We start from the raw sequence: 26243 nt of genomic DNA, 5'->3' as shown, positions 1-26243 counted from the left end.
TTGTGTAGGAGAGTAGGGTCTGCTTCCTATGGTTACTCCCACTTTTTGCTGTGATTCTCTGGTTTTTCGACTTTAGTTTGGCTGTGGACCTGCTAATCAGGCCCACAACCCAGCCGTTCTCTCTCTAAATTGATACCATGTACTTTAGGTACATACGAGATTGGGTACTGGGTCACCCTTGTGCGTCCCTGTATAGTGTACCATAGGTACCGAGGGCAAAGGTGCACCCTAGTTTCCAGGAATCCGAGATAATGTTCACATGAATTTCGTCATGAGTAAGGATTTTACTTCTTTTTTGAAGCATGCAAATGATGGGTTGCGTCTGGTTTATGGGGGTAGTGCATTCCAAATCCTTGGAGCAATTCCAGAGAAAGCGCAAATATATGTTTTCTTCTTAGCAAATCTTTGAAGCTTCAGAAGGAGGTTGTTGGAGCTCCTAGAGGATCGGTTCCCACACAAGAGCTCGAGTTTCTGGGCCAGGTAACTCGTGGTGTTGTGGTGTAGAGCCTAGTGTGTCATGCAGGCAATTTTCAGTTGGATTCTTGCTTTGAAGGGTAGCCAGTTGAGCGTTTTGAAGTCTGGGGAGATGTGGCAATGTCTTTTGGAACCCGTGATGAGTCTGGCCGCTGAGTTAAGTGATGCTCTAAGCGGAGCAGTTTAAGATCTAGGGAGTCCAGTAAGTGTTGCACTACCATAATCTAGTCTAGGAAATACAAGTGCTTGGACTGCCAGTTTGAAGTCAATTGACGGGAGGAAAGGTTTTAGTTTTCTCAGGGTGTGCATCTGAAGGTTTGCTCCTTTTGCTGCAGCACTGATATGTTTTTACATGTTTAAGTTGCTGTCCAGAGTTACTCCCAGTGATTTTTGCTGAGTCGATTAAAAGAGGTTGGCAGTTAAGAGCTGAAAGTTGTTTAAGCCATTCTTGAATGATGTCTAGGGGGGAGGATTAGTAGGAATTTGGTTTTGAGAGAATTTAGTTTGAGGTGGTTATCAGTCAACCAAGATTGAGTTTTTTGTAGAGTTGAGTTGAGAGCCTTGATAACGCCCGGTGAGTTTATCTTTAAATAAAGTTGTGTGTCGTCAGCATACATGTGAAAGTGGATATTAGATGAATTGAGGATTTCGTTAAGAGGTTCCATGAATAAGTTGAACAGTGTAGGTGAAAGGGAGGAGCCCTGCGGGACTCCTAATGTAACTGGGACGGTCTTGGACAGGGATTGGTTGTCCTTGACCCTTTGGGATCTATTGCCTTGAATCCACCCGGACACTTTTCCTCTAGTCATCTGCAGCACTTCTTCACAGCACTCTATTGGAATCGACGACAAAACCCGACACAAAAAGACACCTATGCACCCGGCTTCCCTGGGTGAGGTAACACGAGTACTCTGGTGCTCCCGTGGGTGGTATACATCCTTTACAATGCAACTTTTACCACGCAGTGCTGTTACAACCCAGGTTTTACTACGCATACCATTACAACGCATTACACTGGGGGGCGCTCTAGGATAGGGGATAAGTTTAATTTACTATCCAACAACTTCCCTAGTGTCCACGGGGACTGGAGTTGGAATAGTAAATTAAACTATTCACTATCCAGCACCCCCAAGTGTAATGCGTTGTAATGGTATGCGTAGTAAAACCTGCATTGTAACAGCATGCATGGTAAAAGCATGCGTTGTAACGTCATACATTCCCCCCGTGGGTATTGACTCTCCAAGTGTCCTAGTCTAAAGGGGTTCCACTGTAGTTCACCTCCTTGTAACCTTTTTCTTTAAAATTGTAACTTGTTCGTTCCCCATAGAAAGTCAGTGCACGCGTCTCCCGTGGGCCTCCTACATCCTAACATTTGGTTTTCATGAGTAGCCCCAGCGCTTCCACAGGCCCTAGGTCTGCTTTCTATTTCTCATATGGTTCTTATACCACTATTTTAGTATATGGTTTGTGAGACCCCTAGGGCAAAACGTATACTGTGCAACTTATCATATGCTAATTAAGTTCATTGTATTGTACTTTTACCTCTGACCTCATAAAGAGTCCAGAGGGGTTGTGTTATCAATCAATCAATCAATCATGGCATTTATATAGCGCACTACTCACCCGGAGGGTCTCAAGGCGCTGGGGGGGGGGTCCGCTACTGCTCGAACAGCCAGGTCTTGAGCTGCTTCCTGAAGGCGAGGTGGTCCTGGGTCAGGCAGAGGTGGGTCGGAAGGGAGTTCCAAGTCTTGGCAGCCAGGTAGGAGAAGGACCTTCCTCCTGTGGTGGCTCTTCGGATGCGGGGGATGGTGGCGAGGGCGTGGCTGGTCGATCGAAGCTGGCGTTTGGGAGCGTAGAAGTTGAGGCGGCTGTTGAGGTATCCTGGTCCTTGGTTGTGTAGGGCTTTGTGTGCGTGGGTGAGGAGCCGGAAGGTGATTCTCTTGTTGACCGGGAGCCAGTGCAGGTCTCTCAGGTGTCCGGAGATGTGGCTGCGGCGGGGGATGTCCAGGATGAGTCGTGCTGAGGTGTTCTGGATCCGCTGGAGTCTTTTCTGGAGTTTGGCGGTGGTTCCAGCGTAGAGGGAGTTGCCGTAGTCCAGACGGCTGGTGACGAGGGCCTGGGTGACTGTCTTCCTGGTCTCGGTGGGGATCCATCGGAAGATCTTTCGTAGCATGCGCAGGATGTTGAAGCATGACGAGGAGACGGCGTTGACTTGTCTGGTCATGGAGAGGGAGGAGTCCAGGATGAAGCCCAGGTTGCGTGCGTGGTCTGTTGGTTTGGGTGCGCTGCCCAGGGCGGGGGGCCACCAGGAGTCGTCCCAGGCGGAGGGTGAGGATCCCAGGATGAGGACTTCCGTCTTGTCCGAGTTCAGTTTCAGGCGGCTTTCCGACATCCATTTGGCTACGTCTGTCATCCCTTCGTGCAGGTTGGCTCTGGCGGTGGCGGGGTCGTTAGTGAGGGAGAGGATCAGCTGGGTGTCGTCAGCGTAGGAGATGATGTTCAGGTTGTGTTGGCGTGCGATGGCTGCGAGGGGGCTCATGTAGACGTTGAAGAGTATTGGGCTGAGCGAGGAGCCTTGAGGGACGCCGCAGATGACTTCGGTGGCTTCCGATCTGAACGGGGGGGAGGCGGACTCTCTGTGTCCTTCCGGCGAGGAAGGAGGTGATCCACTCCAGTGCCTTCTCCTGGATTCCGACGTTACTGAGGCGCTGTACTAGGGTACGGTGGCAGACAGTGTCGAAGGCCGCGGAGAGGTCCAGGAGGATGAGGGCCGCTGTTTCTCCGTTGTCGAGCAGGGCTCGGATGTCATCGGTGGCTGCGATCAGGGCGGTCTCGGTGCTGTGGTTGGACCGGAAGCCAGACTGCGAGAGGTCGAGGGATCCGTTCCTCTCGAGGAGGGCGGCCAGTTGCTTGTTGGCGGTCTTCTCGATGACTTTGGCTGGGAACGGGAGCAGCGAGATGGGGCGGTTGTTCTTGAGGTCGGTTGGGTCTGCTGATGGTTTCTTGAGTAGAGCGCTGAGTTTGGCGTGCTTCCAGCTCTCCGGGAAGGTGGCGGTGTCGAAGGAGGTGTTGATGATGTCCCGCAGGTGGGGTGCGATGACAGCGTCGGCCTTGTTGAAGACAAGTTAAAAATAAATGTATATATATTTGATACATACCTTGTGTGGTGTGCTTTCATTTGGTACTCGAGAGGTTATAATTGGTAAAACAACTAGCTTAATTCGCTTTCTGTAGTCTTAGCCTGAAGACTGCTCGCCATTGCTACCCCTAGGATAGCTTTCTATAAGGTTGACTTTCCAACCACCATCAATAAGGGTCGATTAGACTGGTGCAAGGTGCCCACTAACACTAGAGAACATCATTTACCAGGCTAACTTCTCACATTAATCAAGACATGGTCTTATGGTTTTAACTTACAAAATATAACCTACATTTAACTCCAGTCGGACAGTCAAGGACAGCAAGAATTCATAAGCATTTGAAACTTGTCACTTTCATTCCTGTAATAGGAAAGCTTACCTTTGTATGATCTCCTTCTAAGTACCTTATTGAAATCGTACCACCAAATGCCTACCGCACTGACCTACTTTTGTAGCTTACTTGACCTGTTGTTTAAGTGTGTAATGCCTTGGTGTCCCCGTTTGTTTTTCAGGTTTGGCTTTATCCAACACCTTTTGATATAAATGACATTTGAAGTAAAATATACTTATACTTTACGCCAGCTTCTTAATCTATTGATCAGTGGTGTCATTCCCATTTTTCTTCCACCCCTTAGAGCATACTGTGTGGGGCAATGAGTCATGCCACGTCAGTAAACAAGCACTTTGCCAAGTTGCCCATTTTTTTAATGACTTTATGAATTCACAAGCTGGGTCCAGATGAGAGAGAAAATAAATAGGAATGACGAAAACATAGCATTTATTTGTCTAGAGTGTATTCATTTCCTGACAACATGCCACTTTCATTACACGTGCTAATGGCAGATGAGTGCTGCCAGAATACTCTGGGAGAGACTTTGGAATCATAATGTGAGGGAGTGCTGTGAAGATTTATAAAAATAACTTGAATGTGTTTCATGTATATGGGACAGTGGCCCATACACATAAAATGATGTCAACTGTCCCCTAAATGTTCATACCGCAAGTCACTGAGGTGTTCTATTGCTGTATAGAGACAAGAAGGTGAAGACCAAGGGGCAGATTTACTGAGCAAAGAATGAGAACTGCTGGCCTCCAGAGATAAACATTTTTTGAGGCACATAACTCAGCCTACCAAGATAGATTGCAATGGGGCGTTGAAGGCCTATGACTAGCCTTATGGAGCAATGCAGCACAGCATTTAAAGTAGGCAAGGACTTGACTAACTCCATCAGAATATAGCACTCTTATTATCCAGGATTGAGATATAAATGCCTGGACAGCTGTTTTGTAATCTGTGATGGGCTGTACAACTGGAATTCTTTTAACCAATGAAATTCCTGGCAGAAAATGTGAAGTCAATGGTGAAATCCAAGGTAAAACTCTGTTCCCTAGTATGAGGCACTAATGTTATTAAATCTGTAAGTAGCTAACTCATGCAGCCATTGCCGAACTGGTAATAAAGAGAATGAGGAGGAGAATGGCAGGAACTTTGGGCCAGTTGCATCATTACATGGGTTGAATAGTACTGAATGTTGCGAACCAACCTACGTACCAAGAGGTCAGTTTGGAATTGAAGTGTGCCGCAATCCAAACCACATAAATAATATTCATGAGGTAGGTCACAAATTGTGACTCACTCCAATTGGATATAGTTACAAAGATGGTGGTCTACAAATCCCTATGATTGTATTGAAATTAAGAAACCATTTTAAGCAGCCCGATTTCCTTAACAGAAATAGGACAGCCTTTTTTTTTGAAAAATGAAAGCTTTTTCTTTTTAAAATATTTATATGAGAGTTGGCTACTGTCTCTTGGACTACTGCCTACTTTTACAAAAACTTTTGCTCAATTCAACCATTTCCTTTTGCAGATGAGCTACCATGCCAATTTGGGGCAAGGTTTCAATAATCTGCAACTGGAGTTAAGGACACGATTCAATGACAAACTGGATCCAAATTCCATATTTGGAAGAGACATGAAAAACATGCTCTTTCCAAATACTGAGTCGGTATCTAGACTTAATCTCATTTTAAGAGTTTGTAAAACTTTACAGACTTTTGAAATAGTATTGAAACATAGGAAAACTCTTGTTTGCATTTGCAAATTCCGATTCGCTATATTTATGACCACAATAATGGCAGTACATATGGCCCTCTGTACTTTGTGTGTTCAAATATAGTCGATGATTAATGTTAATGTTAATGCCATTTGTAGAGCGCACTGTTACCCAACGGGTGTCCTGGCGCTAAAAGATCAGATGTCCTACAGAGGTCTAAGCAAAAGAGAAGGCCGACTAACTGGACTGAAACAGCCACGTCTTAAGGGCTTTCCTAAACTCCAGATGATTAATTATGACTCTGAGGTGAAGTGGCAAGTCATTCCATGCCGTAGCTGCTCCGACCATAAAACGTCTACCTGCCCAGTTGGATTTGCTAACCAAGGGCACCCAAACCAGTTTTGTTTCGGACAGGTGCAGGGTTCTCCTCGGCACATACCACTGGAGGTTCTGTCTGAGATGCAGGAGGGCAAGTCCATAGAGAGATTTATGGACCACGTACAGAGCCTTGAAGCTAACCCGCTTCTTTACGGGCAACCAGTGAAGTTTTTGTAGCTCCGCTGATAATGAAGCATATTTAGATGTTTTAGTCAGCAATATGGCTGCCGCGTTCTGCAAAAGCTGAAGCCTTTTCAAAAGTCCTTCCTGGATGTTTAAGTATAGACTGTTCCAATAGTCCAGTTTGGACATAACTAAGGCAGTGATAATGGTTTTATGACTATCCGTTGGAAGGAGAGGCAGAATTGTTTTGCAGGATCTTAAAGTAAAGGATGTGGATGAGACCACTGCATTAGCCTGGTCCTTCAGACAGAGTTTATCTATATATATAAAAATGAAAGTATGTCTGTCTGTTTGTCTGCTTGTCCATTATGCATTATTACACCATTCATCCGACCGCCATGAAACTTTGGGAAGTTGTTGAGTACACTCCCGCGAAGGTTTCTGGCATAAAAATGTTTTAAATATTGGCCCACCAGGGCTCTCATATTCTTTCGAATACTGATGTACGCACCAGACGGAAAAACAACAAATCGTGTATTCACAAGCACTCAAATAAATAAATAGAATTAAAACACCATTCATCCGATCACCATGAAACCTTGGGAAGTTGTTGAGTCCACTCCCACAAAGGTTTCTGGCATACATTTCTTTTAAATATCAGCCCCCCAGGGCCCTCATAATATTTTGAATACTGATGTACGCACAAGACGGAAAAACAAAAAATCGTGTATCCACAAGCTCTCGAATAAATAAATAGAATTAAAACAGCATTCATCTGATCACCAGGAAACTTTGGGAAGTTGTTGAGTACACTCCCTCGAAGGTTTCTGGCATAAATTGTTTTTAAATATCGGCCCCCAGGGCCCTCATAATTTTTCGAATACTGATGTACGCACCAGACGGTAAAACAAAAAATCGTGTATCCATAAGCACTCAAATAAATAAATAGAATTAAAACGACACTTTGAAAAGTTTTCCATATTAAAATGAACAAGTTTCAATTAAAATGACACAATGTAAATTGAATGTTATCATAACGAGTTTCCTTGAATTTCCTTTCTTCGGGGATCGCAGCAACGCGCGACGGTTAAGCTAGTTATCAATAAAAGCTAACAAGTTCTTCACCTTCCTAACGGGTTGAGGGAGAGGGCCCATTTTGTCCGGCCACCAGCCAGGGGACCAAAAACTCGCATTGTTGCCAAACAAAACCACCTCCGTCTTACTCAAATTGAGCTTAAGACAATTTTGATTCATCCAGCAACCTACAGCTGTTAAACAGTCCTGGAACCGGGTGGCCGTATCATGTAACCTGTCTGGTAGCAGTGACACAACAATTTGTGTGTCATCTGCGTGAGATGTTAAATAGAACCCAAAGGATTCGAACAGAGGCGCCAGTTGAGAAACATAAACGTTAAAAAGAGTAGGACTAATAGAAGATCCCTGAGGGACCCCACATGGTAAAGAGAAAGGTTTCAATGTAAACCTCCCCAAGGCAACCGCCTGAACCCTGTCAGAAAGAAAGGATTTGAGCAGCATCCAAGTTGCTCCCTCTACCCTGATCTCTCGCAGCCTGTCCATCAGTAGACTGTGATCGACAGTATCAAAGGCCGCGGAGAGATCCAACATAATCAGGGCTGCATTTCCTCCCTGATCTAAACTGGTTCTAACCTCATCGGTGGATTTGAGGAGGGCAGATTCCATACTGTGTCCACCCCGGAATCCATATTGAGTAGGGTCTAGACTCTGGGAGGCTTTTGAAATGCACTAAGTTGTGCGTTCATAATCTTTTCAATTATTTTAGTCGGTGAAGGAAGTATAGAGATTGGTCTGAAACTATTGGAGTCCTTGGGATCGAGATTGGATTTCTTCAGTAGGGGCATTATAGATGCACTTTTCCAGATATTGGGAAAATAGCCTTCTTCAAACATTGCGTTGAAAATAGGTGTTAAAGTGAGGGCAACTGGTTCCGCCACTAGTTTAGGTGTAGCCAGTGGGAAAGGGTCAGTTGGTGAGCCAGATTTTGCCGACATGATCATCATAAAAATTTCCGCGACTGAGACTGGAAAGAATTTATCAAATTGGGTGGAAGCTTGAGCTGTTAAAGACGAATCTGTGTCGGCTGTAGGGTAGATCTTAGTCATGGAACCTGACAACAAGGCAAAAATAGTATCAACCTTGTTGAAAAAAAATTGGGCTATGGAATCGCACAGCTCTTGGCTAGCCTCAATAGGAGAGGGGGCTGGATGAGCCATGTTGGTGACAGTTCTAAACAATTCCTTTGTCGAATTCTTCGCCTGATTGATTTTATTTACAAAATAAATCCTGTTTTGTTTTTGCAAACAACAGTTTATATTGAGCCAGGGTCTGTTTATATTCTTTTCTAGCTGTTTTGTTTTATTTCAGCCTGACTCAAGTCAGAACTGGTCGCTCCTCTCGCAGCTCGCCCCAGCCATTTGGTGCCAGCGACCTGCATCCTGCCCTGCCTTCCTGCCCTGCCATCTTGCACCCTGCCACTGTGCCTGGTATCGTTGCCTGCATTGTGCCTGCGACCGCATTGATTTTAATTTAAATTGTGATTGTGTGCCAGTGAATTAACTTTAATTTTAATTTTACTGCAACTGTGTGCCAGCTAATTTGTGCCTGCTACCGCATTGTGTGCCCCTGACAGTGCCAGCGATCGTGCCCACGACCTCCCAGCCTTGTTGTTGTGCCTTGAGCCTGTCCACGCTGCCACTGCTCCCCCGCGTCCCCACCCCTGCTCCCTCCAGCTCCTACTGGCCATCCTACCCCGCCCCCCGCCTCCCAGCTGACCCTCCCTCGCCCCGCCCCCCTCCTTTATCCATTTATGACAGATGGACCTACGCGCAGCATTTACGCGCAGCGGACGCGCCCCATGCGCGCCGAAGGTGCACCAAAGGTAAGCCCGTCTACGCCCGTCCGCGCCTGGACCGCGCCCAGCGTCAGACCCCCTGGTCCACGCAAACCCCACTCCACCCGCATAACATATGCCGCCGCCACCATCCTAGCCCTTAACCCCGGACGCACACCGCAATGCTACGAAGACGGCCCGGGACGTACCCACGGTCCCATCGCCTGCCATTCCTGCAAATATACCAGCATCAAGACCCATACCACATCCACTAACCCCAAAAACAGATCCGACTCTTATCACCTGAAGTGCATTCTGCTAAACACCCGCTCGATCCACAGACACGCCACTGAACTCTGGGATCTACTGAACACTACATCACCGGACATCGCCTTCCTTACCGAAACATGGATGAACCCAACATCGCCATAGCCATCCCGGACAACTCCAAAATCATCCGAAAAGACCGCACCATCCAAACAGGAGGAGGCATCGCCATCGTCCATAAGAACACCATCAAAATCACGACCAACTCAGACGATAATCTCACAATCGCTGAACACCTCCACTTCCAGATCCACACCGACCCTAGGACCACACTTAGAGGCACCCTCATCTACAGACCTCCAGGAACCCGTAAACAATTCAGCGAAGACATCACTGACTTCATCAGTCCACATGCCCTCGCATCTGAGAACTACATCCTACTAGGAGACCTCAACTTCCACCTGGAAAAGAAGAACGACAGCAACACCACCACCCTTCTTGACAACCTGGCCAATCTCGGCCTCAAACAACTTGTCGACACCCCCACCCACATAGCCGGACATACGCTCGACCCAATCTTCTCCTCCAGCAAACATATCTCCTTTGATCACACCACAGCCCTCCATTGGACGGACCACAGTTGTGTTCACTTTAGCTACAAAACCACCTTGACCCACAACCCCCCACAACCTATTCCCCGAAGGAAATGGAACAAAATCACCACCGACCAACTCCTCACATCGCTCAACCAAAACCCACCCGCCCTCTCATCGGACCCAAACGAAGCGGCCATCAAACTCAAACAATGGATCACTCACAGCGCTGATGAATTAGCACCCTTGAAAATCCATCGCACCAAACAAAACAGCAAAAAGGCCCCTTGGTTCAACGATGACCTCAAGAAATCCAAAAAGCTATGCCGTACTCTTGAGAAAACATGGAGAAAAAACCCAACCACCAACAACATGTCCACCCTCAAGGCAGCCACCCGCAAGCACCACCAGCTGATTCGATCCACCAAGAAATCTGCATTCAAGAGTCGACTCGACAACAACGCCCATAACAGCAAGGAACTATTCAACATCGTCAAAGAATTCACCAACCCCACCGCAGCCTCAAACGACATCACTCCCTCCCAAAACCTCTGCGACTCGTTATCCTCCTTCTTCTACAACAAAATTGCAGACATACATAAAAGTTTCGGAAACAGCTCCAACGAACAATACTCTCCACCCCCCTCAGAACCCAAACCGCCCTCTAACAACCTCAGCACCTGGAACCCAATTTCCACTGAAGACACCATCCGCCTGATGAACTCCATCCACTCTGGCTCGCCAACCGACCCATGCCCCCACCTCATCTTCAACAAAGCTGATTCCATCATCGCACCCCATCTCCGTGATGTCATCAACTGCTCCTTCAACTCTGCTACCTTCCCAGAAAGCTGGAAACATGCCGAAGTCAGCGCCCTCCTGAAAAAACCAACTGCAAACCCCTCCGAACTTAAAAACTACCGCCCCATATCCCTCCTCCCATTCCCGGCCAAAGTCATCGAGAAAGCCGTCAACAGCCAACTCGCCGCCTTCCTCGAATCCAACAACTCCCTCGATCCCTCACAGTCCGGCTTTCGAGCCAAACAGAGCACCGAAACGGCCCTCATCGCTGCAACAGACGACATCCGAAAACTACTGGACAACGGAGAAACAGTGGCCCTCATTCTACTCGACCTCTCCGCCGCCTTCGACACGGTATGCCACAGCACCCTCATACAACGTCTCAACAACATCGGCATACAAGGAAAAGCCTTGGACTGGATCACCTCGTTCCTAGCGGGGAGAACTCAGAAAGTCCGACTTCCCCCGTTCAGATCAGAGGCAACAGAAGTCATCTGCGGTGTACCACAAGGATCATCACTCAGTCCCACCCTCTTCAACGTTTACATGAGTCCACTCGCTTCCATCGCGCGTCAACACAACCTTAACATCATATCCTACGCTGAGGACACCCAGCTGATCCTTTCCCTCACCAAAGACCCCAACACCGCCAAAACCAATCTTCACGAAGGCATGAAAGAAGTAGCCGTCTGGATGAAAAACAGCCGCCTAAAACTCAACTCAGACAAAACGGAAGTGCTCATCCTAGGATCATCCCCCTCTGCCTGGGACGACTCATGGTGGCCTGCGGATCTGGGCTCAGCACCCATACCCACAGACCACGCACTTAACCTTGGCTTCATCCTAGACTCCTCACTCTCGATGAACAAACAAGTCAATGCAGTCTCATCCTCCTGCTTCAACGTACTTCGTATGCTCAAAAAAATATTCCATTGGATCCCCACCGAAACAAGAAAGACTGTCACCCACGCACTGGTTACGAGTCGACTAGACTACGGAAACACCCTCTACGCCGGAATTACAGCCAAATTACAGAAAAAACTCCAACGCATCCAAAACGCTTCAGCGAGACTCATTCTGGACATCCCTCGCCAAGATCACATCACCGGCCACCTGAAAGACCTCCATTGGCTTCCCGTCAACAAGAGAATAACATTCCGTCTCCTCACCCACGCACACAAGGCCCTCTACAAACTAGGACCCGAATGCCTCAACACTCGACTATCCTTCTACACACCCACCCGCCAACTAAGATCCTCCAATCCAAGCCTCGCCGCAGTTCCGCGTATCCAAAGATCCACCATGGGAGGTAGATCCTTCTCCTACTTGGCAGCCAAGACCTGGAACTCACTCCCCACTCACCTCCACCTTACACAGAACCACATCCCCTTCAGAAAAGAACTCAAAACCTGGCTATTCGATAAATAATAATCCCCCTCCCCAAGCGCCTTGAGACCCTCTGGGTGAGTAGTGCGCTATATAAATCCTTGAACTTGAACTTGAACTTGAACATTCCTTTCTCCAAGCTCTTTCAGAGCTTTTACAGAGCAATTTTTTGTCTCTGAGCTCCTGGGAATACCAAGGAGAAGAGGGGCGCGACCTATTAGAGTGTCTGAGTTTGTACGGAGCCAGTTTATCACCAGCTGACTCAAGCCAGTTATTAAACGTTGAAGTTGCCATATCAAGATTTGCGGGCTTCAAAGGTAGCGAAGAAGATAAAAGGTCAACAAGATCATTCGTTTTTATCTTATTCCAGGCTTTACAGTAAGTGGGCTTCCTTTTGGGTTTCTTGACAGTCCTGTGGGGTAAAGCAACACTAAACAGCACAGCCTTGTGGTCTGACCAGACCAATGGGAGCAGCTCTAAAAACTCCAACTGTAAGCTGTTAGAAAAAATCCCATCTAATAAGTGCCCAGCCTTATGAGTAGCCCCCCTAACTTGCTGTTTGAGATCTACGCTATTCATAAAGTCCAGTAAGCTAGATGTATCTGGGTCACCATCGCTTTTCAAATGAAAGTTAAAGTCACCTAGCATGGTATATGAATCGGAGCATAATTTATTTTCCAGCAGATTACATGCTTGAGTCAAAAATCTATTCCTCGGGCCTGGCGGCCTATAGATGAGGGTCCCTTTAAAAGTATACTGATGTGAGAGCTGGAAGCAAAATTTCAACTCTTCACAGTCCTCCGTGGTGGAGTTAGCAAAGGATACACTTAGTGACCTTAAATGAATAACTGCTAGCCCGCCACCCTTTTTATGGGGTCTATTTAAGGTATGCACTATATAATTAGGTGGTCTCGCTTTTACCAGATCCAGACCAGACGCTTGATCTGTCCAGGACTCTGTAATAAAAGCAATGCTAATTCGTTCATCCTCTATTAAGGTGGCACAATCGATACTATGTTTTACCAAGGATCTAGCATTTAACAAGACACATTTAAACTCCTTAGCATCCACCTGCTTCTGTGCTCTATAGTTATTGACAGTGTCTATCCTACTATGAAAGAGGACTTCCGGTAATTTGATTTTACAGCCCTGACAGACTATAGCGCCCGGAGGGGCCTCTGTGCTGGGGATAATACAAATACAGCTCTGCTCAGGAAACAAAGTTTTAAGACTATGAAGCTTACAACTCGAATAAGGCTCCAGTCTGGCAACTTCTCTATCCAAACGGGCAGGGGGGCTGGCGCTGTGCGCAGGCCGTGTGCGGACGGATGCAGACGGGCTTGCCTTAGGCGCACCTTCGGCGTGCCTGCGGTGCACCCGCTGCGCGCCTGCGCCGGATCTGCTTATCACGTGCTGTTGGGGAGAGCGACTAGCGCGCTGACCCTGCCTCCTCCCAAGATGGTGGTCGCCTGTGCCCAGCAGACCCCAGGGAGTCCAGCTCCAAGCACTGTGCAAAGCTCACAAAAACAGGTAATAGTTAAAACCCAGCGTCGTGCCAAACAAATAAATCCACAATTTTTATAAATGCTAAGAGTAAATAAGAACGGTGGTCTCCCCTGGCTGTGCCTCAGGAGGACATCAATCAGAGAGCACGCTCGCGCCGGATCTGCTTATCACGTGCTATTGGGGAGAGCGACTAGAGCGTTGAACCTGCCTCCTCCCAAGATGGTGGTGGTCTGTGCCCAGCAGACCCTGGGGAGTCCGGCTCCAAGCACTGTGCATAGCTCGCAAAAACAGGTATTAGTTCAAAACCAGTGTCGTGCCAAACAAATAAATCCACAATTTTAAAAAATGCTAAAAATAAAGAAGAACGGTGGTCTCTCCCGGCTGTGCCTCAGGAGGACATTAATCAGTGAGCGCGCTCGCGCCAGATCTGCTTGTTACGTGCTATTGGGGAGAGCGACTAGCGCGCTGACCCTGCCTCCTCCCAAGATGGTGGTCATCTGTAGCCAGCAGACCCCGGGAGTCTGGCTCAAGCACTGTGCATAGCTCGCAAAAACAGGTAATAGTTAAAAACCAGCATTGTGCCAAACAAATAAATTCACAATTTTTTTAAATGCTAAGAGTAAATAAGAACGGTGGTCTCTCCCGGCTGTGCCTCAGGAGGATATCAATTAAAGTTTGCATGTCTCTGTTCTAAACCAAGATAAACTTTCTTACACCGGTAGAAGGGACAGGTGGAATCATATGAAGAATTCACAATTCAGTATCAGATCTCTTAAGGACTTGTGTTGTTGTTGCATGACACAAATCCTTAAATGGTATTTACAAAACAACAGAAGAGGCTATTTGCATCGGCTAGCATTATAAAAAAAGAAAACGTTGTGGCTTCCTTTGCATTTTTTAACATTTTGTAGTGGTAGGCATTCCATGTGTGGAGCATGGGCATTCCTTTGCATCCACCCATGAACTCTGACACAATCCCAGAATTACTTAGGGTAGTAAACCTGGGATTGAACGAAAACAGTATGCCTGCCACAGAACGACTTAACAAGAGGAAATACCTGTTACATCAGTGGCGGTGCGTCCATTAGGGCACTGGGGTGTTGCCCCACAAGCTGCCCGCAGCTCGAGTCCCGTCAGACAGCAGACATTAAGATAATGCACGTCAGTCAGAGTCAGGTGAGTCATCATGACGCCTGACTGCCCACATTTCAGCTTCAGAGTCTGAAATGGGTGGGCGTTCTGGCGTCATGATGATTCACCTGGCTGACATTCATACTGAGGCCAGGGGGTGGCGCGGCAGGGGAGCGTACTGCAGGCAGCAGCATAAGTGAGCATGACTGGTGAAGGTTGGCACATTTTCCCGACCAGCCAGTCATGCACACTAGTGTTGCGTCTGGCTGCACATTGGGAGAGCGAGGGTTGCTCAACGCGGCAACCCTCCACCTCCTAATGGGCGGCAGGGCAGCAAGTACCCCTGCTAAGCCAATCCTGGTGCTGCTGGAGCAGCGTCGGTATTGGCTGAGAGGAGTTTGGTGAAGTGACTCGGCTGTAATTTGAAGGCAGAAGGGACGGTACCTGGCCCAGGAGCAGTATGCCTGCCACCGAACGACTTAACAATAGGAAATACCTGTTACATCAGTGGCGGTGCATCCATTAGGGCACTGGGGTGTTGCCCCACAAGCCGCCCGCAGCTCGAGTCCCGTCAGACAGCAGACATTAAGATAATGCATGTCAGTCAGAGTCAGGTGAGTCATCATGACGCCTGACTGCCCACATTTCAGCTTCAGAGTCTGAAATGGGTGGGCGTTCTGGCGTCATGATGATTCACCTGGCTGACATGCATACTGAGGCCAGGGGGTGGCGCGGCATGGGAGTGTACTGCAGGCAGCAGCATAAGTGAGCATGACTGGTGAAGGTTGGCACATTTTTCCGACCAGCCAGTCATGCACACTAGTGTTGCGTCTGGCTGCACATTGGGAGAGCGAGGGTTGCTCAACGCGGCAACCCTCCACCTCCTAATGGGCGGCAGGGCAGCAAGTACCCCTGCTAAGCCAATCCTGGTGCTGCTGGAGCAGCGTCGGTATTGGCTGAGAGGAGTTTGGTGAAGTGACTCGGCTGTAATTTGAAGGCAGAAGGGACGGTACCTGGCCCAGGAGCAGAGGAGGGTAAGTTTTTTATTATTATTAAAACTCCCCCGGGCCGGCTCCCACCCCAGCGCGACTCCCCCTGCAACTCCCCCCCACCGTGACTCCCCCATGACTAGAGTATGAAATGTCGCATGAAAGTAGACGAATGTGCTCGTTCGGATGGGGTCTGCGGGCACCAAAGTCTTTTGCAACCACTAAACACATCACATTTCTATAAAAGGGATAAGTAGCTAAAGAAAACAGAAGCAGAAATTAGATTGACTCATAAATGTGAAACTCTTGGTGAGTGGAGAAGCCATCTTTCACTAACACCTCCCCTGCAACCGTAACTAACACCTTTATTGGTACGAGACAGGTCTCATCATGGCTTACTATTTTAAGATACAACTCATTATGAAATGTCGCGTACAAGTAGAAGAATGCGCTCGTTCGAATGGGGTCTGCGGTCATGCGGGACACTCTTTTCTGAACTGACACTTCACGTGGTGCTGAGATGGAAGACAGCTTTACCAATGATTAATGATGCCACGGCGTGCGCTCTGATAGGTGTATATTTCACATGTGCAGTTGAAATCCGGTTAAGCCAAGCGCAAACGTTATTGTTTTTTAAGGAACCTCCACATCTATGTTAAAGAGCTACATGACAAAGCAGCTGTTGCAACCCGTTTGCGCCAGCATTGTTATGTTCTTTATGTGCTTTGCATTTGTCCTTTCTCTTCCCACTCTTGGAATGACAGAGTTCGGGTTCTGGAACTCATATGATCGGAATGGGTTCAGCACTTACCTGCTGTGGTTGGTTTCTGTCGGCTATGATTCCTGTAAATGTTTTCAATAACTACGCGTTCATCGCTGATCTTAATGGCATGTTACTAGACCTCCACACACAGGTGTGACTGCTCAGTGGTTGTTGACACACTGGGTGAGTATTGTCACACTTGTTCTGGGCTGTCTTGATAGTGGATGAAAGCACATGTCTTGGCTGTCTGAGTTTGCCTTTCTGCATAACTATGGGAGGCTCAAAAAACAGTGCCAGGGAGGCAATGTGGTTGACTGTCACATGCACACATGTTCTTGCTGGTCATGCTGTCAGGAGGAGATGTTACGCTCCATGAGGCCCCAGTTGATAGACACATCGATTGAAGGGTCAATCATATAGGAGGACTCACATGAGGAGTTTGTCCACTACATTTTTACCTCACAAGCTGGTATGAGAGACAGAAGCTGATTGAGGTCTACTTGAATGGTGTGTCCAACACTGGTGCTGTGACGAAGTGTCTGGCCCTGAAGAACTTGCCAAAAAGTTTGTGGCAAAGAAACATGTTGGCATTTGGTATTGGTATGCATGGATAGCAACCTACCTATTTTTAATTTGACAGGTCACATTTAGTGAATAATAAAGTGATTGCGACAAAAGTGTGTCTGACAATTTTAATCACTTTTTGTCACAACGTGGAGTGCAATTATTTGTCACTTCACTGCACCTACACATTTTATTGCTTTATTTCTTTGTTTGGACACTTTTCCTTTGGGACAAAAGGACCATCAATGATGAGAATAGTGGGCTTATCTGGTGAGTACCTACCAGTTACCCCGTTGGTGGTGCGCCCGTGAGGGGTCATTTTGTCCTCTGCACTTTTTTCACAGTAATCGGTGCTTTCTGCTTATTCAGAAAAACATTTTTGGGCTGAATGTATTGAGAATTGTGTAAGCTATATTTCAGTCACTATCTGCCTTCTCGAAGACTGTCTGTTGAAAAAGGTTTTTAAATGAAAGGCAAAAAATGTGTTGCAAACTACCATATATGAAATAAAGAAGAGGAGTAATTGCAGAATAGAAAACTGAATTGATACACATGCTTTCTATATGTAAATGACTTGCCTTAGAGACCGGGTTTCTGTGTGTTTATGATTTTTGAGTGGAGGACAACCAGTAGTCTCTTTTTCCCTCTGTGCTCCTGTTTGAATATATGCTGTCTCGTGTGTCAGACCAGACAGCTGTATTTGTCCGTGGTGTGTGGACTCGAGACAACAATTTTTCCCCTCTCTTGAATCCCTGGGAATGTTCCGCTGTTGTTTTTCCTCAAAAACACAATATTGGTTCCGTGCTCCTAAATGACTAAAGCTGAGTCGCACATTTCAGGTCAGGGAAAGTCGACAATTTCATTGCAGATACGTCCATTGTATCAGGCGGCAGCTGAGTGTGTCCTTTTCAGTTTTAAAGAGACAGGCAGCAAGTTCAAAACTCAAAATATAAATACTTTAATATGACACGAAAAAAGAAAGAATAAATATTTTTGGGGACGACGATTCACTTGAGTGACGGTATCAGAAAGATGAGATCTTTAAACTGGAATTGCATAAATATGTTTATTTCAGTTCAAAGGGCAGTTAATTAGTCTGTGCCACCCTGGGTTAAAGATCTTTAAAAAGTGCATGTCCACTCTTTTAAATAGAATCCTTGCTTCTTTTTTCTGTCGTTCTTTTCTTCTTTTCACTTTCACCTTTTTCTACGTTTTCAGGGCAGAGAGTACTGTGCACAAGAGAGAAGGAAGAGGGGTACTGAGGGCAGCAAGTAATGTGCACGGGAGGGATGGTCTAACTCATTTATCATTGTAGTGATGGATCTGTTCTCAAGGTGGCCAGAAATATCTTTTGCACAGAATGTGAATACCAATACTGTGATTGATTTTCCTAAAAAACTTATCTCTAAGTAAGGCATTCCTGAAACCGTACTAACAGACAATGGTGTTCAACTTGTCTGTGGTGATATGGAATTTTTCTTAATAATTGTGGTATAGTTCACAAAAAGTGCGCCCTATATCACTCTGAAAAGCAAAACACACAAGATGATGGACGGAATGTTGCACAATGGCAAAACATTCACCCACAGTCACAGATCTGGGTTTAATCCATCGTTATTTTGCTCACCAAGCCACCCCAGTTCAGACATGGCCATATGCAAATCAGTCTTGACCCTGTGCCTCATGGGAACAGTCCAGCCTGAACTGCCAAGCCATGTCTTCCCTGGACCGGAATCAAGCATGTACTAATAGATTGGTTCACAAAATACCGACTCAATGGAGGGCACATAATGACGAGCCCTAATAATATTCCTCAGGCAGATCGCAATGCGCAAGCCATTGTCAGCCACGGCCCGTGTAGGACATGCCACCGGGCGGTGACGTGGGGCGGCGGAGGGGAAGGGTGGGGGGTTGTAAAATGCGGGATACCGACGATTTCAGGTAAGTACTGGAAGAAAAAAAATTGTTGCGTTTGCTGCATCACAATTGACGATGCAGCACACGCAACGAAATTCGTTTTATTTACTGTTTTCGGTACTTACCTGAAATTGTCCGTATCCTGCATTTTACAACTCCCCACCCTGCTCCTTCCCACATCACCACCCGGTGGCATGCCCTACACGGGCTGTGGCTACCCATTGTGAGTGGCTGCAATCACAGGGATGGTGCCATCTGATAATTTCTATTTGGGAAAACTGGCTGCCATACAGTGCCTAATTTGTGCAACTGTTTGCAGGTGGTAGGCACTGACACTCATTTTTGTGGAAACAGACTTATTTTTCATTATCAGACTTTGGGTAAGAGTAAGAGAGAAGCAGAATAGGGAGAAAAAATGAGAAAGAGAACGACGGGGAGATAGTGGCAAAGGGAGAAGGCATGGATGAAAAAACTTCAAGGGAGAGGTAAAGACAAAGGAAGTGAACAGTGATGGACGAAGGAGGCATAAAGTGGAATTAGTATCAGCCAGCCTTGATATTCGCCAATCCTAGCCTTAGGGAGGCCGGCTCTCAAGAAAAAAACTTGGGCCCGTTAACTTGTATTTTTGCAAACTATTGCAGACATGTCACTTTTTCAAAATGTATCTAAACTGAAGCAGGCAGCTAAGTTAACCATAAAACTAGATTCCCTGGGTAAAGGAGTTTTTGGTCGTGGTCACTGTTGTCACAATGTTGCATCATTGGTTTCAACACTTACCTTATGGCTGAGTCCGCACCCAGAAGGGGTAGTGCGTGCGCCCGGAAGTAAAGGAAGCTAAACAGAGTGAAAGAAAACATCAGCTGCACGCTGCTCCGGTGCTCCATCGCTGAGGATCTAACAAAGAAAATGAGAAACAAACATCACTCACTGGCACGTTAGTCTTTTTGATGGCATCTGTCTTTAAAAAGAGTCAATGAAAAGATATTTTCGTGTGTGTCAGTTTAGGCAGCTGCCAGTAGTAGAGGAAAGCACAGTGCAGTGTAATGATTACATGAAAGACACTGCAAGCCTCCGTACCTTCCCACGTGCGGCTAAACGCCAAAAAGCACACAACAAGAGCAAATGTGGAAACCCTGAGGACACCGCTGCTCAGTGAGAAGATGCTAACCCGCAAAGCACAGCTGCGCCTTTCAGCGCGCGACTGGATGCGCAAAAAGCTTCCCACTTCCTGAGTGTGGGTGCTGAACAGAAAGTGGAAGGGGACTGCTGGACAGGGTAATACATATGGCTTAATGGTGGGTTCTAAACAGAAGGCGACTGTCGGAGGAGATGGCCGCGCACTACCTAAAGGTGAGGACAAAATACAGCAGAATGAATGGCAGAGTGGTTTTTGGGGAGGCAAAGTGGAAGGGGCAGAAACGGAGGACAGAGGACGCAGGACTGGATCCATAGATTATCGGGTGTTGGGGGCAAAGTTTCACACCACTCCCATGTAGGACAAAAGCTCCAAAAACATGCAATAGTTGTGCCTTAAGAAACTTTATTTTTTTCCGGTTAACAGCGAGGATGATGTCTAAGTCAGGGTGAAGCAGCCCGCCCCTAAACCATCCACCTCCCCCGACCTTGCCTATCACGATACAGTAGAAGGCACCTCACGCCGCTACTATGCAACAATGCACAAGCCTATAAGACAATGCCATCGGAACAAAGTTTTGTTTTATAGTTAAATCTGAAAAGAATCACAATGCAAAACGATTACTGGACTTCTTCACAAAAGAGGGCCCGCCTCTTGCACACCCCTTGCCAGAAACTAGAAATTTTTAATTCCAGAACCTGCATAGATTATGCGGCTCGCCCGACTATTTTACCCATTATGTGCACAAACTGCAATATGACTGTCATTTAACATTTAGGATGCACATCAAGTATTAACAATTTAATACCAATAAGTATTCGTAAAGCCTCTCGTACCACACTTATGCGATGTAAATAACAAATGATATTATTGTTCATTGCATTGCGCCCACTTAGAGAGATAGGAGTCTGAGGTTATCTAGCTTGGATTCAAACTCAGCTGCACGATCACTGCATGTGGGAGCAGCAAGAGTTCAGCTCGCTCGACTATAACACTTGTTGTAGCCCTTTGAGACGTGGATGAAAAGTGCCACAAAGCAGCCGGATAGCATTCCTATTGATGTGCTGTTTGAAATGGGGGTCTCTAGTTGGCAAAGGTAGGTATCTTTGTCCAAGTAACGACTCTCCTACCTAGTCAGGGTAACGGGAACACTTCAGAAATAACCCTTGCTCACCCCCTTGGTAGCTTGGCATGAGCAGACAAGCTTATCTCAGAGGCAGTGTGTAAAGCATTTGTGCAAACATAGAGTAATACAGTAACACAGTCAAAACATTACAAATGTACACCACACCAGTTTAGAAAAACTAGCAAATTTTGATTAGACAATTTTTTGCCCTATCCTATGAATTTGCTGATATCCTAAACCCAGATGGATTGTTTTTGAACGCTCCTTCTTAAAAGATTTTTCTTTTCGTAATGTAATATATATGTCTAATTGTACTTTCATATCAAATAATCCTATTCTAAAATATTCCCAAAACCTAATATATTACATACTCGTTGATGGTCTAGACCCGTTTCAATGTTTTTAGTCCTCTACTATTCGGTATAATAAATACACCAAATACAAAAGTAAATCGTTCTACTACAAACATTGAAAGGAGAAGGAAATTATTTTTGTCCATCAATTAATTCACCAAAATTCTGTTATTCCCTTCCCTGAATTGCAATTACGATATCATTTACCTGACACATTCCTCCCTTAATATTTTTTAATTTCAACAGCTTTGCAGTCCCACTTAGCTTCTTTTGATCTCTCCAATGTCTCCACCTCACTTATTCCACCTACACCGCTATATAATATTTCTCAAGAACACAAACCTAAAGCCTCTCAATTCAATTTCAATAAACGTTATTCGGTTCACACAATAGGAAACTATAAAAGTTACAAATTACATTGCAAACCCAATTTAAAATACACAAAACACGTTACAATGAATATGCATTCCCAAACATACAAAACAGTAATTCTAATATGTGTTCAGTAGTTAAAATGTAAGGAGGGCATTACATTAATTTCAATATGTAGTTAAAAACAGGTATATCATAAAGTACATCATCCGATTCCTTTAGAGTTCCAAACATTTTCTATACTTCAGCGAACATTTCAGAAAGCCAGACACAAAAGGGATACATTTGGGTTTTAACAATTGTAAGTAGTAGAGAGCGGGGCGTACCTGCGTAAAATTTAGTTTTTTTAAAAGGGTTATTAAATTAAAGCTCCTAGGCATTTCATAAAATTTACAAAAAAACATAAAGTGGAGCAGATCCTGTGGAGACACATTGTCGCAGCCACAGGGTGCTAGCACTTTACCTTTATAACACCCCCTAGGAACAGCTAATAAAAGATGGAAATAATCCATTCTAAGCCTGATTAGCAAAAAACGCTCATAGGCAGATAACGGCCACAGTAGATATTGCTCCAGTTCTAGAGATGTCTTGAGCATCATGTGTTTACGAACACTGGTCTTTAACAATTCTTTCTCCTCTCTTTCCATTTTTTTACGCAAAATAAAGGAGTGTTTTACAAAAGCCACATCTTCCCTGGTGATGCAATCAGCTGTTAAAAACATATCCGGGTGCCCCAGCTCACTGAAGCACCCCTGTAAATATTTTAGCCATGGAATGTAAATCATGTGGTCCAGGCTCAAAATGTCTTTTAAAAGTTTATGTGTAAGATCAAGATGTTCATTTAGCCAACATTTGAGCCCGTAAATTAAGGGGCGCATAGCCAAAATGTCGCAAATGTATGGGATGACGGTTTCTTCATGAACCGTTAGGTTCGCAGTCCTTTTGGAACGCACAACAACCGTTTTAAAAAGTGGTTTTCCGTCACCTGTAGGCCCTTGAGTCCGGAATACCCCCATAAATCGCTCCCATAGCTAGCTATAGACACGCTCTTTGCTCGGTCGATCTTTAACATTGCAGCCACCAGGCGATTGCCCATTTTAGCTGCAAAGCCAAATAGCACTGCGTTGGACCTGGTAACCTCTCCCCTTTTCTTGTTTAGCAATGCGACCCAATTCAGACGGTCATCCAGTAAGACGCCCAAATAGGAGAAGGTTGTGGATATTGGCACTCTGTCACCATTCACCTCAAAGGGGTACTGTTTTTTGGGTCGCTGCCCTACCTGCATAACGTAGGATTTAGAATTGCTTATGGCCAGATCTCTATCATCCATAAACCCACGGAAAGCGTCAAGTAGGGTTTGTAAACCTTTGCGGGTACGTGCCAAAAGTACTGCGTTGTCTGCATATAGCAAGACGGGCAGTCCCCGGCGTTCCACATATGGAGAGTCAGCCCCTGTTTCCAACAATGTTCCTTCTAAATCATTGATATAGAGGTTGAAAAGGAAAGGTGCAAAAATACACCCCTGTCGCACCCCCCTTTCGGTGTTAAAGTTCCTGCTTACCTTAAGGTCTAAGGCGTATCTGATATTTGCCCTTGTATTTCTATGTAGTTCCATCAGAAAGTCCACCAGATTTGACTCCACCCCCATGGCCCTCATGGATTGTCACAACTTTCCTAGATTGACACAGTCAAAAGCGGATGAAAGATCCATGAAGGCCATGTAGATTGTCCTTGGGCGGGCGATGGTGTATTTTCCAAGGATCAAATAGAGATTAAGCATTGAGCCATGGTCAAGTTGCCCGGGCGGAACCCATACTGGATATCCAAAATGATCTTGTTCTCTTCCGCCCAGGCAGTCAATCTCTTTAATATGACTCCACATATGACCTTTACTACGGAGTCAATAAGGGAGATCGGTCTATAGTTCGTAGTACAGTTACGGTCTACCTTCTTAAACACTGGCACAATTGTAGAGACTCCCCAAGATTTTGGGCATCCTTTTTTAGCTGCAGCGTTAAACACCGCCACCAAGATTGATGCCCAAAAGGAGGGGTTTGATTTAGAAAGGTCCAATGGGATACCATCAAGGCCTGGGGCCTTCATGTTTGTGAGGTTATTGATGCCCTCCTCCACTTCTCTTACGGAGAACACAACTACATCCTCATTCAATATCTTAGCTGGCAGCTCTAACAGGGTAGATGTGCTTTTATAGATGGTAACAAAGTGAGTCACCCATTCTTCCTCCGTTATGTTGGTGCCCACTTCCTCAGCTCTTTCCGCTGGAAAGAGAGGTCTATTAATAATGCTCCAGAATCGGGGGCTGCTAGAGAGAGTCAGAGGGTCTAAAAGCTCCCTCCATGTTGCCTCCCTCAATTCCGTTTTACGAGTGGCCAACACTTTTTTATAATTGTTCCGAAGAATATGGATCTGTGTTCTGTCCCTTGGGATTTCTTTCAGAGCCGCCTTAAGATCTCTGGCGGCTTTAGAGCATAAAGGACAGAACCATTTAGGATCACTGGTCACCCTGTTTTTCCCCGGGACAGATAACAGGCTCCCCACTTTGGAAACAATCCCTTCAAAAGCATGGAGGGTACCCATGGCAGTTGAATCAGCGTTCAGGCAGCAAGAGAATTCTGCTGTGCAGACTTCTTGGAGTTTTTCGTAAAAAAGGGACGGAATTACTTGGGTCCATTTCAACCGCCGCCTAGCATCAGTTAGCTGTAGCGAGGAAGGACCTATCACTGAGACCTTTTTCTTCAAGAAACTCCCTCCCAAGTTAACACACACTGAGTTGTGGTCACTATAGGCGCTTACTACAAATGAGAAGCCCTGCAGGAAAGGTAGGGTAATCCTAGAGATCAGTATGTGATCTATAAAAGATCCACCACCACGACCTTTGAAGGTCGGTTCCCTTTGTTTACTAGATGGTGGAGTAAAACTCATAGTAGAGGATAAGTCATACTGTTAGACCCGGCATCTTTGGCATGGTTTTCCCCTATCTTTTTGCCTCTACCTCCTGTATTTTTGATGCTGTGCTGGATTTCGTTTTTGCTGGTTTAGATGCTTTGGACACTCTGCCACTGCTGATCAGTGCCAGGGTGTAAGTGCTCCCTATGTAAATTGTTATTGTGATTGGATGTACCTGATTGGCATATTTGTATCACCATGAAGTCCCTAGTAAAGTGCACTGGGTGTGCCAGGGCTGGTGATGACAAATGCTACTAGAGGGCCTGCAGCACTGATTGTGCCACCCACATGAGTAGCCCTAAAATGGTGTCTCAGGCCTGCCACTGCAGTGCATGTGTGCAGTCTAGGAACTGCCATGTCCTCCTGGCCAGTGTCCCCTCTGACCGGGTCTAACCCTTCCCTTTTTGTGCGTATTAGTCACCCCTATGGAAGGCCCGAGGTACCCCCCTGGGCAGGGTGCAGTGTATGTGAAAGGTAGAGCATGTGCTGGTGCAGGTAACATGCTCTGGTAGTGAATGGCAGCCATTTTCGTTTTTCACTACTGTAAGGCTACCTTGCTCCATAGATTAACATGGGGGATGCTGGCTACAGTGGGTACCTGCATTTCTTCTAATAGGAACAAGATAGGACATAAGAGTCTAGTATCCCTGAACTCAGAATTTAATAACACATCTTTTAGGAAAGGTTGTTTTTAAATCCTGTGTTTGAGAACAGCACTTTTAGAAAGTTGCTATTCTCTTGTCTGACCCTTCTGTGTGCCTTCGCCTGTTTGTGTATTGACTGTCTGGTTTGAGAGTGACAGGGGCTGGGGATTCCCCAGGAGGCTGGTTGAGTCAGCCCTAGACTGAATGACTGCATTTGCAACTTGAGTGGTGGGAGGAGTTAGCTCCTGGGCCTGAATAGGGCTGTGCCTGCCTTCCACAATGCTGGCTCCACCTCCTGCTGGGCGGCTGACGACCCTGCCCCTCACTCTGAAAGGAAAGGAGAAGCCAGGCAAACAAAGTGCTCAAGCAACACCCAAAACTGGTTCAGACTGGGCTCAGGGCCACTTGCACAAAGAGAACAACTTTTAGGGGTATAAGTACAGGACCCCTGACAAAAGAAAAATTAGATCATCCTGGAATCAAGAAGGAACATCTGCCAAGGAGAAAGCTGAAACTGAAGAAGGAAGATTGTCCAGCTGTTGCTCTGCTGGATTGCCATGCTGTTTCTTTGCTGCCAAGGAGAGGGGAAGGACTTTGCTTTGTGCTGTGTCCCCTTGCTTAAATGAATCTCCAAGGGCCTGAGAAGAGCTGGCTCCCTGTCCTGAAGTCCCAGGAACAAAAGGACTTCA

The 26243-nt window shown here is 46.2% G+C and overlaps 1 protein-coding gene across 2 annotated transcripts in view; it reads right to left on the bottom strand.

The window, feature by feature from the left end:
- LOC144761662 (VIP peptides-like) overlaps positions 1 to 26243 on the bottom strand; it is a 333664-nt gene that overhangs the window by 283681 nt on the left and 23740 nt on the right. For both annotated transcript variants that reach the window (XM_078646948.1, XM_078646949.1), the window contains exon 2: positions 19735 to 19851. In XM_078646948.1, coding sequence (XP_078503074.1) covers positions 19735 to 19841 — 107 coding nt within the window. In that variant the 5' untranslated portion in view covers positions 19842 to 19851. The remainder of the gene's footprint in view (positions 1 to 19734; positions 19852 to 26243) is intronic.

Source organism: Lissotriton helveticus, chromosome 6, assembly GCF_964261635.1.
Source record: "Lissotriton helveticus chromosome 6, aLisHel1.1, whole genome shotgun sequence".
NCBI lineage: Eukaryota > Metazoa > Chordata > Amphibia > Caudata > Salamandridae > Lissotriton > Lissotriton helveticus.
Note: the sequence above shows the minus strand (reverse complement) of the source record. Positions and strands in the feature narration are given on the sequence as shown.